Source organism: Neovison vison, chromosome 6 (genome assembly GCF_020171115.1).
Source record: "Neovison vison isolate M4711 chromosome 6, ASM_NN_V1, whole genome shotgun sequence".
Lineage (NCBI taxonomy): Eukaryota > Metazoa > Chordata > Mammalia > Carnivora > Mustelidae > Neogale > Neogale vison.
The window spans coordinates 224273053-224287070 of NC_058096.1; the positions used below are offsets into that span (position 1 = coordinate 224273053).

At 66.0% G+C, this 14018-nt stretch overlaps 1 protein-coding gene across 2 annotated transcripts; it reads left to right on the top strand.

Annotated features, from left to right (window-relative positions):
- The first annotated feature begins 831 nt into the window (after positions 1-831).
- Positions 832-13984, top strand: POLRMT (RNA polymerase mitochondrial). Of its 2 annotated transcripts, none has more exons than XM_044254741.1 (21): positions 832-941; positions 1467-1565; positions 3962-4572; positions 7117-7247; positions 7365-7560; positions 8178-8327; positions 8538-8702; positions 8791-8961; positions 9188-9412; positions 9532-10320; positions 10660-10782; positions 11085-11207; positions 11446-11625; positions 11798-11884; positions 11970-12083; positions 12158-12210; positions 12295-12393; positions 13136-13208; positions 13468-13559; positions 13667-13743; positions 13827-13984. In XM_044254741.1, the coding sequence occupies exons 1-21, from the start codon at positions 854-856 to the stop codon at positions 13874-13876; spliced, it is 3696 nt and encodes a 1231-aa protein (XP_044110676.1). In that variant the 5' UTR covers positions 832-853; the 3' UTR covers positions 13877-13984. The 2 variants fall into 2 exon arrangements, with proteins under 2 accessions (XP_044110676.1, XP_044110678.1); XM_044254743.1 differs by having other exon boundaries at positions 8800-8961.
- Positions 13985-14018: the final 34 nt, after the last annotated feature.

The following is a 14018-nucleotide window of genomic DNA, read 5'->3' on the forward strand; positions in this document are numbered from 1 at the left end:
TCTCCCTAACTCCGACTCTGCTCAAGTTCCTCCAGCTGCCCACACCTGACTCTGCCTCAGGGCCTTTGCACTTGCTGGGAACGCTGCCTGGAACACAGCTACCCCAGAGTGGTCTTCTCGTCCTTCCCATGCCAGCCCATGCGCCCTTCCTGGCCTCAGTCTCCTCAGTGCCCTCCTGGTCTGATTCTCACGCCGGAGTGGGGTCGCTCTCAAGGCGGGGGCTGGGAAGCTCCCGGCTCCGCGGATTATCTCATCCCATTCGTCATGCATTCAAACCGGGAGGTTCCTGCGCTCTAGGTGCCACCGGAGTTTGGGAGCTGACTGGTGGGGAGACTGAGCCTGGAGGGAGTGGCCGAGGGCGATGCCCCTGGTTTGGGGCCCTCCTGGATACTCAGCTCCCGCCCCACGGTCGACACTGGGGCACTGAAAATCTCAACAGGAATCGCCGCTAAAGTTGCAGAACGCCGTCCTAATAATTCGGCGACCATTGCTTTGAAACACACACACCCCTCACCCCACCCCCGAGTCTCACCCCCCCCCGACACACACACACACCCACGCACGCCCGCCCCACACACACCCCTCCGAGTCACGCGGGTACCCAAGCAACGACTTCGTCCCGCCCCTCCGTGGCAGAGGGAAGAGCCAATTAGAGGGCTCCTTCGGCGCATGCCTCCGAGCGGAGCCCCGCTTCTCCCTGGGAATTGTGGTTCCGGCAACCTTCTTCCGCCGCGCGGTCCCTTCGCAGCCGCCGTAGGAGGCAGAACTACAACTCCCGGCAGGCGCGGGCGGCGCAGGCGCAGGCGCAGGCGCAGTGCATGCGGCGCGGGCGACGCGTTGGGCGGTGTGCGGCATGTCGGCGCTGCGCTGGGGCTACGGCGCGTCCGGTCTCCGGAGAGCCCTGTGGCCGGCGGGCTGCCCCGGCCCCATGGCCGAGGAAGGTAACGCGGGGGAGGCCCGGGAGCGAAGCCGTGGCCGCCGCCACTGCCCCGTCCCCCCGCGGCCGTGACCTTCGGCTTCTAGGCCGTCGGGACCCAGCCACCCCCTACCCTTGCCCCTTGCCCTGTGGGGTTCTGGTTTTGGGGACTCCGCTTTCACTCGCCCTTGGGCCACCCTGCGGACGGGGGTCGGCAGAGCACTTTGACGTTGGGGTCCTGTTTCTTTTGGAGTCCCTGGACTCCTTATTTGGGATTTAGGGCCCGTGACCTTTGAACTCACTGCACCTGTCGTTGGAGGAGCCCGTTGTCTTCGGTCCCACGGCCAGATTTTCCTTGCCCTGCGGTCCCCTTCACCTTCGCCCTCTTGGTTTCTTGGCAGTGCGAGGCCGTGACCGCTGACGGTTTCCACTGCGCTTAGAGCTCTTTTGACCCCCGGATCCTGGGTTTTCTTCCGTTCGAGGACCTCCCAGCGCCCCCCAGGCGGCGGGCTTCCTTCTGCCGCCCCCAGTCTCTCTTTGTCCCCCACAGGGGCCTTCAGGGCTGTCTGGGGCAGCAGAAGGAGCTCCTCTGCTCGTCCTTGTGAGCAGGACCGCCGGAAAGACTGGGGCCACGCGGAGCTGCTGGAGGGTGAGCCCAGACCCCCAAGGCTTGGCGCCTGAAGCCCCTCCCCACTGCCCCCTGCATGGGCCACTCTGCCGGGGTTGCCTCCCCAGCTCCTCCCCCTGAGCCCGTGAGAAGGGACGGGCCTGCTGTAGGATAGAGTAACTGACGTCCTCCGGTGAGGAAGATGACAAGAGGCTCGCTTAGGGTTCCCCTACCCCAAACCCAGCAGGCGCCCCTGCTTTCCAGGTAAGATAGCTGAGGCCCAAAATTGAGGCTGGAGAGGCTGGGCCAAGGCTGCTCACAGCTGTCACGCAGAGCGGGGATTCGATCCCTGAACTGACCCATGCACCTGGGCCTGGCTTCCTGGGCTTGGGCACCTGCAGGGCCCCAGTCCGGGTCCTCCCATCTTCACAACCTGGGAAGGACAGTGCAGTCCCGGGGCCTGGGGGCTCAGCGGGTGAAGCCGCTGCCTTCGGCTCAGGTCATGATCCCAGGGTCCTGGGATCGAGCCCCGCATCAGGCTCTCAGCTCAGCGGGGAGCCTGCTTCCTCCTCTCTCTCTCTCTGCCTGCCTCTCTGCCTGCTTGTGATCTCTGTCTGTCGAATAAATAAATAATCTTTAAAAAAAAAATAAAAAGGACAGTGCAGTCCTGGCACCTCCAGAGGGAGGTGGGAGCGTGTGTCTCCCAGACCATGTCTAGCACGTCCTGCTTCCCCTCCAGCAGCCGGGGGTGGGGTGGGGGAGTCTCTAAACAGGAAGACTTTATTTTAGGAAATTCCAAACACGCAGACGGGAAGTACCGCCGTTCTCAACTTTCTCACCCACCACCTAATTATTTTAAAGCAAAGCCCAGGTACCATTACCGTTCAGCTGTAGGAAGGTTCTGGGACCCTGAGTCACGTTATTTCATTCTCCAGTCTAAAACTCTCAACTTTACTCTCACATGGACTAGACCCCTCGCCCCCACCCCGCCGGGGACACAGATCCTTGTGGCCTTTCCTGCCTTCGCAGCCAGAAGGGGCTCTGGCCACCAGGTCAGCTCCGATGTTGTTCCCCTGGGAGAAAGCCCGTGCCGACGGCCCTGCTTCAGGGTGTGGGTCTCCACGTGCGTGTTCTGAAATTCCTGTCTGGGTGTTGGCGCACTCTTAAGGACCAAAGTCACACTGTCTTTCCACTTTATCTCAGCAAACTTCTGTTGAGCCCCTGCTGTGTGAGGCCAGCTCTCCTGTCAGCTGGCGTCCAGTGGGAGGGGCGTGGGCAGGTCCAGTCTCTCGGAAGTAATATTTGCAAAGTTCCTGCGTCACCCTGAGATCAGGACTCTGGCGCTCACGTAGTTGCCTGCAGACACACACGTCTGCCCCCGGCCCGTGAGCCAGGTGACGGGCTGTCCTGTTTCACGCACGCTGTAAGCAAGTGTCCTTTCCGAGGTACGAGGTATGTGTAGTGCCACATGGTGGTTGTTTTTAATTTAAATCTGAATTTGTTTTTTAGAGGGAGGGCTCGGGAGCGGTGGGGAGGGGCAGAGAGAGAAAGAGCACGTCTCAAGCAGGCTCCATGCTGAGCACAGCTCCTATGATTTGGGGCTCAGTCTCACGACCATGACCCTAACCCTAACTGAGCCGAAATCAAGAGTCAGACTCTGAACTGACTGAGCCAGCGAGGTGCCCCTTTTTTTCATTTTTGGACTTTTGTTGGTGATTTTCCTGTTTAAAATGGCGCCAAGTGTCGTGGTGCTTTCTAGTGTTCGAAGCTGTATGTGGTTGTGCAGGAGTGAGTCGCAGTGTTGTTGGCTGTGGGCTCAGTGTTAATGACTCAACACGTATGTGAAATGAGATGTCTCAAGCAGAAAGACCTCGAACAGGGTCTTGCGTTGGTCTGCTGGGGACCCCGTGATCTGTAAAGTCAGCGTGACACATGGCTAGCAACTGAACCATGGCTCCGAGGAAACTCAGGGCCACCTCGTCCCCTATCACATACCCACACCCATCAGGAATAGTGTGTGCAAAGGCCCTGAGGTCGCAGTGGCTGTCCAGAGTGATCAGCATGCGGGGGAGTGAGAGGGGAGGGCAGGGGGCATCCCGGCACCCGGATGGATCGTGCAGGCAGAGGCATACCCCTGAGGGTGTGCTGACAGACAGGGTGTGGAGGGGGAGGGGGCCTAGATGACTCTCCGGCTGGGCACCTGCAAGGACAGTTCTGCCAGTGACGGATGTGGAGGAGCAGCTTTTGTGGGGACACCGGGAGCCTGCAGACACAGGTGCTGAGCAGGTGGTTAGGGGGGCGGACGCAGGTTGTCATCAAGTACATAAAGCCGAAGCTTCAAGAGCCGGTGAGACCAGCCCCGCCCAGCAGAGCAGGGTCTGGGGGGACTGGGGCTCGAGTGGGGGTCCCCCTGCCATCCTTGCCCTTTACCCCCACAGTGCTTGAGGCGCGGGTGCGGCAGCTGCAGGCCGAGGGTGTGTCGGAGGTGGCGGCGAAGAGGGTCGGCACGGCTCGACGCCTGCCAGCGTCCGGCAGCCTCCAGCCCCCCGGGAAGGCCCGGACAGGGCCCAGGCGCCCTGCCGCGGACCTCGGCGACCTCTGGGCCCGGAAGCTGAACAAGGAGAAGTCTGCGATGCAGAAGCGGAAGCTGCGGCTGGAGGAGAAGCTGCAGCCGCAGGCCCAGGACCTGGATTGTGAGCACGAGCTGCAGGTGGTGCCCCGCCTGCTGGACGCCCAGCTGGCCGGCCGCCTGCGGCACTGGGAGCGCGGGCCTCCGCAGAGCCCCCAGGAGGGGCCGCTGGCGCAGCTGCTGCAGGAGGCCCCGCGGCGGCCGAGTCCCGAGGCGAAGCCGGCCCGCGAGGCCGGGGGCGCCGACATGCGGCTGGAGATCCAGCAGCAGAAGCTTCTGGCCTTCTTGGAGTGTTGCCTGCTCACGGGCCACCTCCCTCTCGCCCACCACGTGCTGGTCACCCACCACAGCCGGGCCCGGCAGCGGCGGCGGCTCACGCTGGCCATGTACAACGTCGTCATGCTCGGGTGGGCTCGCAAGGTGAGCGGTGGCCCCCGGGGGAGGTGTCTCCACGGGGCTGAGGCCAGAGCGGCCCTCAGATGCCAGCCCGGCTCGGGCTGCTTGTTACCGGCTGGGCGGTTCCCTCAGGCTTGTCGAGCAGAGATCACGGGTGTCCCCCAGCCAAGATCACGTGTGTCCCGCAGCGGAGATCACGGGTGTCCCCCAGCCGAGATCACGTGTGTCCTGCAGCCGAGATCACGTGTGTCCCCCAGCGGAGATCACGGGTGCCCCCAGCCGAGATCACGTGTGTCCCCCAGCCGAGATCACGGGTGTCCTCCAGCCGAGATCACGGGTGTCCCGCAGCGGAGATCACGGGTGTCCCCCAGCGGAGATCACGGGTGTCCCCAGCGGAGATCTTGCAAAGAGCTGTGGAAGAGGGAGGGACCCTGTGGGTGTTGCAGTGTGTCTCCTGGACCGCTCGGCTGGGGCTTCGGGGCTTCCAGCATCCCCTTCCTCGACGCTGCGACTTCGACATTCTGGGTCCCTTGCCCGGAGCCAGAGGGTTAGCTTTGGCGGTCACACGCCTTCCTCCTTCAACACGGGCGCTCGTGGCCGCAGACTTCCTTTGGGCTCTGCTCTGGCCGGGCCCCGTGTCTCCACGTTCTCTTTGCTTTCCTGGTCCTGTTGTCTCTTCTGGTGGTTTGGCAGAGTGTGGTGTCCGTGCCCCTGCGAGGGCCCAGCTGCCCCGCCTCCTCCCTCCCCCACACCTGCGGCCCTGTTTCCCGGCCAGCAGGAACCATGCAGGCCCACGAAAGAGACGGTCCTGTGAAGACAGAGGTGTGGGCACGGCGAGCCGATGGGGGTGGGTGGGTGGAGGAGGAGGTCGGCTGCTGGTGGACGTGCCCTGCCTCCCGCACGGACTGGGCGGCATGCGCAGGCGCCCCTGTCTCCCATAGGTCTGCATTGCACTGTGACATGCCACGGGGATGCCCGGCGTGCGTGCGTGACCATGGCGGGCGGTTTCTGGCCCCCACTCATCCCCTGGAAGTGCGCTAGGCTAAGGGAGTTAGTGAAGACAGAAGAGCTGTGTTCTCCCGTCCAAGGTCACGAGCCTTCCAGGTCCCCCAGCAAAGATCCGTTACCGTGGGACATTCCTGCCAGGAGCCCATGCGTCAGCTTCCTGGTCCCTGGGACAGACGACCGACACCTGACCGCTTCAAGCACTAGGGATTTACTTTCACTCCCAGATCCAAGTGGGGCAGGGCTGCCCCCATTCCCGAGGCTCTGGGGAGGGGCCTTCCGGCCCGTCCCAGCTCCTTGGGACACCTGTGGTCCTGGGCCTGTGCCCGCATCCTTCCAGCGTCTGCTTCCGCGGTCACGCAGACATCTAACCAGTGAGACGCTCGGGCAGGTGGCCTCATCTCAACTGGTTGCGTCAGCATAGGTCCTGTTCCCGGTACAGCCCCTGTTCTGATCTGGGTAGATGTGAATTTGGGGGTGTTGCTGGTCAGCCCGCTGCAGGCCCTGATCTGCCTTGTATGCCGACGTCACGGCCGTCACTGGCTTCATGAGTCATGGCGTCCAGACGGCCCGTGTTGAGATGGGGCTTGGCTGTCACCCCGACTCAGGTCTGAGTCCCGTTTCTGCCTCGTGTGCGCTGTGTGGCCCGCACTGCTTGCTCCTCTCTGATCCTTGGTCTCCCCATCTGTAAAGCAGGGAGCCCTGCTGCATTCTCAGGAAGACCGAGGGACCGGATTTAGGGGTCTGACTACCACCTGCGATTAGGAGAAGGGCAAGAGAACTCGTGAACTTCAGATGCGCATGTTTTCGTGTGGAGGATGCTACTGAGATTCTGTCCACACCGGATGGACGTGCTTACTCTAGACTGGCGCTGTCCGGTGGAACTTTCTGGTCTGCACCAGCCACGTGTGGCCCCGGAGCCCTTAAAGGGCTGAGGACCCACTGAGCGACCATGTGTGTCTGGGGACCGTGAGGAGGGCAGCCCTCACAGGGTCGTTTGGACTCGCATCTCGGGGCTCCGTGGCTGGCACTGTGCCCCCCACGACACGACAGCGGGCCTCAGAGGAGGGCAGCAGGACCGTGGGTGAAAGAGGGCCGGAGGATCGCCTTCTGGAAGGGCTCCGTGGCAGGGCTGCCAAACCCTGGGGGGACAGGAGAGTTAGCCACTGCTTGGACACACGTGGAGACAGGCCGTGTGCTCGGTGTCCGCGGAGTCGGGGGAATGGAGAGCCACAGCGCGTGCACAGGGAGGCTCTGGACGTGGGTGTGCCGAGCCCGGAGCGGGCGGACGCAGAGAGAACAGGAAGCCGGTGGGTGCGGGGCAGCTTCTCTGCTTCTCGTAGCGAGACTGAAGTCATGCCCGTGCAGGAGATGGAAACAGAACACGGCCCCCAGGACCCCAACCCCGCCGCGGTCTCCCTGCACGCTGGCGCTGTGTCCCGGGACTGCACGGGGATGTCCTGGCCAGCGAGCCTTTTCCTGTCTGACTTGCTGGCTGTAGAGAGCGGTCTCGAGGGGCGCGCCAGCCACTTCCAGACCCTCACCCCAACTTGGTCTCCCCAGGGCTCCTTCAAAGAGCTGGTGTACGTGTTCTTTATGGTGAAAGATGCTGGCCTCACCCCAGACCTGCTGTCCTACGCGGCTGCGCTGCAGTGCCTGGGACGCCTGGACCAGAACACCAGCACCATCCAGAGGTGGGTGGGCGGCAGAGCCCTTGCGGGGGGCTGGACCCCCTCTCCTGCAGTCCCGCGGCCACCTGGTGTTGAGCCTCGTCCCTCGGGTGGGTCCGTGCCCACCGTGTGCCCCTGCAGGTGTCTGGACCAGATGGCCCGGGACGGGCTGCAGCCACAGGAGCTCTTCAGTGGTGTGCCGCTGTCCCCGGAGGAGCAGGCCGTGGTCCTGAGGGCCGTGCGCAAGGCCCAGCCCGCGTTCAGCCTGCCGCCACCACCGCCGCGGCCCCCGCCCCAGGTCAACAGCTCACCATTGCTCAGGGAGATCTATGCCAAGGTGAGCAGACCCTGACGCCGACAGGCGGGGCGCCGTGTCGTGGGGGGGTTGAGGCAGGGCTGTCCTTGGGGGGTCTCCCGGGGGCCTCGGCCTCTCCTTCCCTTTCTCTCAGCGCCACCTGGATCCCAGCGATGCCCTCGCTGCTCCTCAGGGGCCAGACAAGCCAGACTTGGCAACTCCTGGCCCTCAGCAAGGTCCTGACCCGGCCCTGCCGGTGTAGGTTTCCTTCCTGGAGGTGCCATCCAGGCAGAGCCAGCGGTCAGGGTCCTGAGCCCGGGCGCCCAAGAGCAGCAGGTGGTCTGTGGGGCCCCGTCTGCTCGGGTCTGAGCCCTGTGGCCGTGTTCGTGACTCTCCATGTGTCTGTCTGTGCTGTTTTCACTGATCTGTTTCTGGAGGGTCACACGTTCCCACGGCCCCTGGTTTAAAGAGAAAACCTACGCCCAGGACTCGAACCATGTGTTCCCAGGCTGTCCCGGCCCCTGCGCAAGGCGGCTGGCCAGTGCTGGGCGCTCAGAGCCGCACGGCTGTGCCATGCAGCCTCGTGCTCGAGCGGTTGTCAGCTGGGGTCCCGCCGGGCCGCAGGCCTCCCCTCCCTGCCTGCCCTTCTGCCCCTGCAGGAAGGCCCCGTGTCCTACCCGAAGTTGCACCTGCCCCTGCGGGAGCTGCAGAGCCTTTTCCAGCAGCAGCTGCGCGTGGAGATGGCCACCACTGTGGCTGTGGAGTCCGTGGAGCAGGCCCGGGTGCTGACTGAGGAGGTCCTGCGGGCGGTGAGGAGCTCGGCGGGGTCACAGCCCCGGGGCGGGGCGGGTGCGGGGTTGGGGGCAGCTGTCTGCGCCGCCTCCCCAGAGCCAGGGGCGGCCGCATGCCCACCTGGCCCTGCAGGGAGGACGCTCCTTCCGGGTGCCCGTGAGGTCGGGTCCCCTTGCTTCTGAGGGCCTGGAGGCCGTGGCGGTGACGCCTGCGTCCGTGCCCCGCAGCGGAACACCCTGCAGCAGCTCCGTGCCGAGTGGGTGGAGGCCCTGTGCCTGGGGCTGCGGAACCTGAAGGCCAGTGAGGTCTGTGCTGCCCGCGCCGGCCACCCCACCGTCTTCCCGTTCCTGTGCGTGCTTCCGGAGAAGGAGCTCGCCGAGCTGCTATTGCAGGTGCGGCCTGCGGGCTGCGGGGCCGGGGTGCACGGGCAGGCGGGGGGCTGAGGGACCGGGCGGCTGGGGCTCACGGTGCCGCCCCCAGGCCCTGCAGGTGCTGCCGCCACAGGGGGAGTCGCTGCTGTCCCTGGCGCAGCAGCTGGGCATGCGCGTGTTCGGCCGCCACGCGGTGCGGAGGCAGCGGCGAAGCAGCCGGGTGCAGGCACTTCAGGAGCGCTACTACCAGTACGTGCGCCTGCTGGCCTCCGACACCCAGGTGAGCCTGCGGGGGCCCCTGCCGGGGTGGGGGTGGGGGGCCGCCGGCGTGTTCCCAGGGGCAGACACCGAGGCATGGCGTGCAGGTCCCTGCTCCGTCCGGGGCAGCTGGGTTTGCCTGCCCCCCGGGCCCTGGCACTTTCTGATTGGCTCCTGTGCTCGCGCCGGCTGGGGGATCGGTCTGTCCTGGGCCACACCGCATTCCCTGAGACACTCTCCCACCCCAGGTGGAGGCGCCCCAGCTGCCACGGCAGTACTGGGAGGCGCTGGGGCCGCCTGAGGCCCCCCACGAGCAGCCTTGGCCCTTGTCTGTGCTGGTGCAGCTGGGCAAGAAGCTGGCCGAGATGCTCGTCGAGGCCGTGCGGATGCCTGGCAGCGTGGCCGCCCCTCAGGGCCCTGGCACACTCATCCCCGTGCTCTACCACGTGTACTCCTTCCGCAGCTTCCGCCAGGTGTGCGGCTAGGGCGGGGGTGGGGGCCGCGGGGCCCTGCTGGGGTCCTCTGCCCGCTTGCGGCGTGTCCTCCGGGCTGGGGGGGCCTTGGGAGCCACGTCCGCCCGCCTCGCCCGCAGATCGGGGTCCTGAAGCCGCATCCGGCCTTCGTCGAGCTGCTGGCGACGGCCGCCGAGCGCACGCTGATCTTCGAGGCGGCCGAGGTGCCCATGCTGTGCCCACCGCTGCCCTGGACGTCACCGCACACGGGTGCTTTCCTCCTGAGCCCCACCAAGCTCATGCGCTCGCTGGAGGGCACCGTGCAGCACCAGCGCCTGCTGGACAGCTGCCCGCCGGCCGACCTGCACGGTGCCCTGGACGCCCTCACCCAGCTCGGCAACTGCGCCTGGCGGGTCAACGGGCGCGTGCTGGACCTGGTGCTGGGACTCTTCGCCGCCAAGGGCTGCCCGCGTCTGGGGGTGCCAGCCCCGGCTTCCGAGGCGCCCCGGCCGCCCGAGGGCCGCCTGCCGCCCGGCGCCTCACCTGCCCAGAAGGCCGAGGTGCGGCGGGAGCTGGCCCGCTGCCTGAAGGTGGCCCGGGAGATGCACAGCCTCCGCTCCGACGCCCTGTACCGGCTGTCGCTGGCCCAGCACCTCCGGCACCGCGTCTTCTGGCTGCCGCACAACATGGACTTCCGCGGCCGCACCTACCCCTGCCCGCCCCACTTCCACCACCTGGGCAGTGACCTGGCGCGCGCCCTGCTGGAGTTTGCCCAGGGCCGTCCGCTCGGTGCCCGCGGCCTGGACTGGCTCAAGGTCCACCTGGTCAACCTCACGGGGCTCAAGAAGCGCGAGTCGCTGCAGGCGCGCTTAGCCTTCGCCGACGAGGTGATGGAGGACATCCTGGACTCTGCTGACCGGCCCATGACGGTAGGGGCGTGGAGGGCACTGGCCGGGGCCCTCGCTCCTTGCCTCTCCTCCTCCCTCGGCCTGTGCCGTGCGCTGGCGACCCTGCCCCTCCTTCCCAGCCCCCTGGGCACGGGCTCCTGGCTCTGTCCTTTATGTCTTTTTTCCTCTGTGGCTCTGCCACCTCCCGGCCCAGGCCAGCCCTTTTTCCAGACCCTTCCCCGTCCCATGGCTGCTAGTGCAGGCTGCTCTGGTGTCGCCCTGCGTGCCCGTCACTCCTGTCGCCCCTGCCGTCCCAGGGGCTCTGTTTCGGCCTCCCAGCCCCAGCCAGCCTGGCCTGAGCCCCACTCCGCCCTCCCGCAGGGCCGCAAGTGGTGGATGCACGTGGACGAGCCCTGGCAAGCCCTGGCGTGCTGCATGGAGATCGCACGGGCTGTGCGCGCCCCTGACCCCGCTGCCTACGTCTCTCACTTCCCGGTTCACCAGGTGAGCTGCTGGGGGCCCCAGCGAGGGGTGGGCCTGCCCCCGGGGGGCCGGGCTGGATGGTGGGGGCACGTAGTCTCTGCAGACCCCACTTTATTTGGGCTGGTGTCCCTGCGAGGGGGGCCCCAGTGGGTATGGCCAGCCCAGTGATGGGACCCCGTACGGGCACGTTGCCCTGCCTGTCGGCAGTGGGGTCCCGCGCACTGGCGGTATGAGCAGTGCACCGGGGAACCCCGGAGCTGTGATTCCTTTCCTGGGGTTCCTCCTGCCAACCCTCACGGATCCCTCCCTCTCCGTCGGCCCAGGACGGCTCCTGTAACGGCCTACAGCACTACGCCGCCCTGGGCCGGGACAGCGTGGGGGCTGCCTCCGTCAACCTGCTGCCCTCAGATGTACCGCAGGATGTGTACAGCGGGGTGGCCGCACAGGTGGGCCCTGCAGCCCCGCTGCCCCCCTGTTCTCCTCCTCCAAGCCCACGTGGGGTCTCTGTCCTGTGAATGCCCGGATTTGCAGACCCCGTGGGCTCTGAGTGGGCAGTCAGGGCGGGCTTCCTGGGGGAGGTGTCAGATGAGGAAACTGCGGGTGGCGGATGTCATGGTGGGGCTACCGGGCCGGGTGGGAGACAGGGTCTGTCCACCTTCCCACCGACCCCCAGTGTCTGCCCAGGTGGAGGTGTTCCGCAAGCAGGACGCCAAACGGGGCGTGCGCGTGGCCCAAGTGCTTGAGGGTTTCATCAGCCGCAAGGTGGTCAAGCAGACGGTGATGACCGTGGTGTACGGGGTCACCCGCTACGGGGGCCGCCTGCAGATCGAGAGGCGCCTGCGGGAGCTCAGCGATTTCCCCCAGGTGCACAGCGTCAGGCGCGCCGTGGGGCAGGGACGGCCCCCCCAGCCCCCGCCCCTGAACCGCTGGCTGCCAAGCAGCCCCAAGGAGGAATATGGTTCTGTTGCCCCTCTGGGTCCTTCGGCGGGGGTGGGGAGGCCGCCCTGGCTCTGACCACCTCCCTACACCCCTGCAGGAGTTCGTGTGGGAGGCGTCCCACTATCTGGTACGCCAGGTGTTCAACAGCCTCCAGGAGATGTTCTCAGGCACCCGGGCCATCCAGGTGTGTGGCCCCGGCCCCTCCCCGCGCCCAGCAGGCCGCCCCCGGCTGGGCCCTGCTCTGAGTCCCTCCTGCCCTGCGTCCACAGCACTGGCTGACCGAGAGCGCCCGGCTCATCGCCCACACGGGCTCGGCCGTGCAGTGGGTCACACCCCTGGGCATCCCCATCATCCAGCCCTACCACAAGGATGCCAAGGTGTTGGTACGTGCGCCCCCCCCCGGCCCCCACGCTGCCTCAGGGTGGGACTCCTGACTCTCCCCCCACCAACCATGCAGATTGCCGGTGGCATGCAGAGCCTCACGTTCAGCCAGAGCGGGGACACCAGCCAGTGAGTGCCGGCGGGGGTGCTGGGCCGGGTGGGGGCCGTGGGGGCCGTGGGGGCCAGGGTGCCTGAGCCCTTTCCCCTCCCCAGGAAGCCTAACACACTGAAGCAGAGGAACGGCTTCCCCCCCAACTTCATCCACTCGCTGGACTCTTCGCACATGATGCTCACGGCCCTCCACTGCTACAGGTGGGCCCTGCGTCGGGGCCGCGCGCCTTCCATCCCACTCTGCTCATCATCTCTTGCGTGCAGGCCCTGTTCAGGGTTTTGGGGATGCAGGGGAGTGGCCCAGAGTAGCAAAGGCAGGTTGGGGGGCCAGGGTGGAGGTCTACAGCAGGTGAGGACCGTGGTGGTTGTTGGAGCTGCTGCCCAGAAAAGGACTATGCGAGCACGTGCAAAGGCCCTGAGGCAGTGTGGTGTGTGTGATGGTGAAGCTGCTGGCTGGGCCCAGGAGGGAAGGGTGGTTGCTCTGAGAAGTGCCTGTCGCCCCGTCCAGGGGAGTACTGGCAGCGTAGCGTGTTGCGGGGGTGGCCTCATAGGCTGACGCATAGGCGTCTGGGTATGTCCTGAGCCCCTCGGGTGTAGCTAAGCATGGCGATAGGGCAGGTGTGCGGCTAGTTGTCTTAGAAGGGAGCCAGGGTTCAGGGATAAGTTCTGTTTCTGTCCACTCCCTCTCAGACCACAGGAGCCCTGTAGTGGGGGGGAGGGGGGCAGTACCAGCAGCGGCGGCTAGGGACGGGTGGAGGGAATGACACGGGACCAAGAGTTTTCTCCCTAGAGGAGACCTTTCCGCCCCTGTGCCGAGCATGACACAACACAGGGGCTGGGACACATCGGCGGCGAGGGGTTGGGGTGAGTATGGGAAGAAACAGGATGGGGAGTGGACCAGGAAGGGCTACGCTCCTCACAGGAGATCCTTACTCCTCGGCAGGAAAGGCCTGACCTTTGTGTCTGTGCATGACTGCTTCTGGACCCACGCGGCTGATGTGGAGGTCATGAACCAGGTGCTGCTGCCCACACGTGTCTCCCAAGGTGGCAGCTGGCACCCGATCCCATGGTCCTTGTCTTGCGGCACCTGCCCCTGTCCGCCTAGGGCAACGATCGTTTGAGGCTTGGGCAGCCCTGCCTCACCTGATCTGGGAGGCCCTGCCCTGCTCCCCACCCCCCCGACCACCGCAGGTCTTAGGTCTCCCCCTCCCCAGGCCCTGCTCCCCACCCCCCCCCCGCCCCGACACCCAGGTCCTAGGTCTCCCCTCCCCCCAGGTGTGCCGGGAGCAGTTCGTCAGCCTGCACAGTCAGCCCATCTTGCACAACCTGTCCCGGTTCCTGGTGAAGCAGTTCTGTTCCAGCACCAGGTGAACTACCACCCCCACCCCCCACCGCCCAGACTGGTGCGGCTGGGACCACCCCTCCCTGCCCTGCTCGGCCTCACGCCACCCCACCCCACCCCCGACACCCTCAGGCTCAGGTGCCCCACGCAGTCCAAGAACCTGTGGATGGACAAGCTGCAGGACACGCTGAAGTCGGTGCCGCAGACAGGTGGGGGCGGGGACCGCCTGCTTGCGCGCTGGGCGTGGGGTCCCCCCGGGGTCCCGCCCCATGGTGTCCGCTCTGCTCCGCAGGGGCCTTGGACCTGGAGCAGGTGAAGCACTCCACTTACTTCTTCAGCTGACGCGGTGGTCCCCAGGCGAGGTCCCCAGCTGCTGTCCCCAGCCAGGCACCACGCAGGCTGCCTGCCCCGTACCATAGTGTAAATAAAGCCCTGTTGTCACCCGCGGGATCGAGGGATCGAGCGTCTTCCGCCGGCCTCGGTG